Source organism: Colobus angolensis, unplaced genomic scaffold, assembly GCF_000951035.1.
Source record: "Colobus angolensis palliatus isolate OR3802 unplaced genomic scaffold, Cang.pa_1.0 Scaffold138, whole genome shotgun sequence".
NCBI lineage: Eukaryota > Metazoa > Chordata > Mammalia > Primates > Cercopithecidae > Colobus > Colobus angolensis.
The window spans coordinates 2,337,609-2,341,259 of record NW_012114466.1 but is presented as its reverse complement, the minus strand read 5'-3'; the positions used below and the strand labels follow the sequence as shown (position 1 = coordinate 2,341,259).

The 3,651-nt window shown below is 53.0% G+C and overlaps 1 protein-coding gene across 2 annotated transcripts in view; it reads left to right on the top strand.

Annotated features, from left to right (window-relative positions):
- Positions 1 to 2,967, top strand: part of UPK3A (uroplakin 3A) — a 16,152-nt gene extending 13,185 nt beyond the window's left edge. For both annotated transcript variants that reach the window (XM_011934767.1, XM_011934768.1), the window contains 2 exons: positions 274 to 406; positions 2,653 to 2,967. In XM_011934767.1, coding sequence (XP_011790157.1) covers positions 274 to 406; positions 2,653 to 2,812 — 293 coding nt within the window. In that variant the 3' untranslated portion in view covers positions 2,813 to 2,967. The remainder of the gene's footprint in view (positions 1 to 273; positions 407 to 2,652) is intronic.
- The last annotated feature ends 684 nt before the right edge of the window (positions 2,968 to 3,651 follow it).

The window sequence follows — 3,651 nt, the reverse complement described above, 5'->3', positions numbered from 1 at the left end:
AAAAAAAAAAAAAAAAAAAAAAAAAAAAAAAGAAGAAGAAGAAGAAAGAGTTAAAAGAGGAAGTGGCCAGAAACACACAAAAGAAAGTTGGGAAGTGGAATGTGGGGAAAACAAGGTAATTGTGCCTAAAACCTGAGAGAAGTTGCCGCACTGGGTCCCAGGGTCATCCCTGGATCCCTGGCAGCCAGGGCGGGGGAGACACCTGCTGCCTCCTGGGAGAAGGCGGAGGGTGGCGCTGTGTCTGGGGAGTAACTGGGCTGCATCCCACCACAGTCACCCCATACTCGGCGATCGACACGTGGCCAGGCCGGCGGAGCGGAGGTATGATCGTGATCACTTCCATCCTGGGCTCCCTGCCCTTCTTTCTACTTGTGGGTTTTGCTGGTGCCATTGTCCTCAGCCTCGTGTAAGTACCCAGCTGGGAGGGCTGAACCCCAGGGACATGCCAGACACATTTGGCTTGCAGGGACTCAGCAGCAGGGTCCTCCAAGGCAGGGGACAGCCTGGAAGGCAAGGGAGGTACCCTCTGCCCTGTGGGTGGGGTCTGGTGAAGAGGGAGCAGAGTCCTGGGATTTCAAAGCGGGAGGACCATCAAAGTCAGGTTGCTCAGCTGGGAAGGGTGGGGCTCAGCACCTGGGCTTTTGGGCAGACGGCCAATTCACATCTTAGCTCTGACACTTAGAGTTATGCAACCTTAGGTATGGCTTACTGTCCTTCTATTCTTCAGTTTCCCCATCTGGAAAATGGAAGTAATAAATGTTAGTCATCTCACGGAGTTGTGAAGGTTGAGTGGAATAATCTCTATAAAGCCTCTAGAGCAGTGCCTGGGAACTCAACAAGTATTTGCTTTCATTGTCATTGTAATACACCCACTTGCAGTACAGATGGGGAAACTGAGGCCCAGAGGGGGTCACAGTGGTCCAAGGCGACACAGCTTGCGGACCAGGACCCAGAGTTGGGGTCCTAGAACCTGGGACTCGGGACTCCACTGACACCTCTGGTCTGTGTCGGCTTCGGATGAGAGTGGTGTACCAGGGTTAGCAGGGCTGTGGGTGGGGAAGGCAGGTGAGCCCACAATCCACTAACGCCCAGGAAGACCAGGCAGCGGACAAACCAAGGTACCGTAGGAATCCAGAGGAGGGCAGGGCGGGTGCTGCCTGGAGCATCAGGGTGGCCTTCCTGCAGGAAGGGGCAGCGTGAGCAAACTCTCATTGGCAGAGTCCTTCTCAGTGAGAGGCAGGGAGGCAGGGAGGCCCAGGGGACTTTGAAGACCGAGAGAGGTCCCAGTGTGGGTAGGGGTGGAGCAGATAGAAAAGTTTCTTGGAGTAACTATAATTAAGTGGATCCATGGAAACCAGGCAGGCAGGAAAAGATGGGTGGGGTGGGTGGAGATCGAATGAGGGAGGAGGCTGAGAACTTGCAAATCAGGTTGGTGGACTGTGGGCTTACCTGTCTTCCCCATCCACAGCCCTGCTAACCCTGGGACACTCCCCGGGAGACCTGGAGTCCTCATCCAAAGCTGACACAAATCAGAGGTGTCAGTGGAGTCCCGAGTCCCAGGTTCTAGGTCCCCAACTCTGGGTTCTGGTCCCAGGCTGTGTCACCTTTGACATTTAATGACGAATGACTCTGACATTTAAGTTAATAAAAACAACAGATGGTATCAGCCTCCCAGAAACTCTGCCTGGCTGCACCTGGGAGCAGTCAGAACATGGCAATGTCCCTCCTTCCTTTTGGGCAGTACCCTAATCTGGCATTGAAGATCCCGTTATCTGAATGTAGCCCAGCTTTTCCATGTATCCCTCCTGATACCCCCACTCTGTTCCAGCTCCAGCTGCACCGACTCTGATCTGCACTATTGCTCCAGATACTCCTCAGCCCTTCATGCTTCACACCTACTATGTGCTGACCCTACACCTGAATGCCTTTCTCTGCCCCAACACTCCTCTTTTTATTTATTTATTTATTTATTTTTGAGACGGAGTTTCATGCTTGTTGCCCAAGCTGGAGTGCAATGGTGCGATCTTGGCTCGCTGCAACCTCCGCCTCCCAGGTTCAAGCGATTCTCCTGCCTCAGCCTCCTGAGTAGCTGGGATTACAGGCGTGCACCACCATGCCCAGCTAATTTTTTTGTATTTTTAGTAGAGACAGGATTTCACCATGTTGGCCAGGCTGGTATCGAACTCCTGACCTCAGGCGATCCACCTGCCTCGGCCTCCCAAAGTACTGGGATTACAGATGTGAGCCACTGTGCCCAGCCCACCCTCCTTCTTTAGGGCCACATGAGCTGCCGCCTCCTCCAGGAAGTCTTCCTGCAGCTCCGCCCTGCGCTTGTCCACGCTGCGTGGTTACTGTTGCAGTCAGTCTCCCCCTGCAACCTTAGCTCTTTGGGAGCATGGGACAATGGCCTCAAATTGTCCAGCTCCCAGTAAGACCTATGTATTGTTCACATTGTTCCAAAAGGTGGACCTCTTCCTTATTCCCAGTGCCTGGCACAGGGTCAGTGCTCCAGAAAGATGGGTGGATTGAATTCATGTCTACAAAGACAACATCTGTGAAAGCGATGTCTGACTATGAAGGTCCTCAAGCAGCTAAAGGAGTTTGGGTTTGCTCTACTCCCCTAATCCTGGGTCTCTCCATCCCCTTGAACAGGGACACAGGGAGTTCTGACAGGGAAATGACTCACGACTCCCAGATCACTCAGGAGGCTGTTCCCAAGTCACTGGGGGACTCGGAGTCTTCCTACACGTCTGTGAACCGGGGACCGCCGCTGGACAGGACTGAACCATATTCCAGCAAGCTCCAGGACTGAGCCCAGCGCCACCCCTGGGCAGCAGCATCCTCCTCTCTGGCCTTGCCCCAGTCCCTGCAACGGTGGTTGTCACACCCTGACTTCAGGGAAGGTGAAACGGGGCTTGTCCCTCCAACTGCAGGAAAACCCTTAATAAAATCTTCCGATGATTTCTAGTTCAGTAACTACTTACGGAAGAATGAGTGAGAAAGTGTGTGAGTGAATGAATCAATGTCAAACTGAGGGCTTGGATTGTTTCTCTACAGGGTGGGTGGGAGCAGGGGACTAATTTTCAGTCGAGGCTACGGCATGTGAGTTGCCAGGCAGTGGCACATGCGTGTAGTCCCAGGGACTCAGGAGGCTGAAGTGGGAGGATCACTTGAGGCCAGGAGGACAGGGCTGCAATGAGGTATGATCGTGCCATTGCACTCCAGCCTGGGCAACACAGCAAGATACTGTGTCAAAAAACAGACAGGCTGGGTGCAGTGGCTCACGCCTGTAATCCCCGCACTTTGGGAGTCTGAGGTGGGTGGATCGCCTGAGGTCAGGAGTACAAGACCGGCCTGACCAACATGCTGGGGATGCAGGTGTGAGCACCGCGCCAGCCTATCTGATGAGTTTTAACAAATGTATACACCTGTGAACGCTCCACTGCAATGGTGATGACATATCCATCTCCCTCAAAAACTTCCTTGGGCTTCTTGGTAATCCCTCCCTCCCACTCTGTACTGCACTGATCTTTTAAAATTAAAAAAAAATTTTTTTTGAGGCAGTCTCACTGTGTTGCCCAGGCTGGAGTGCAATGGCATAATCTTGGTTCACTGCAACCTCTGCCTCCCAGGTTCAAGTGATTCTCCTGC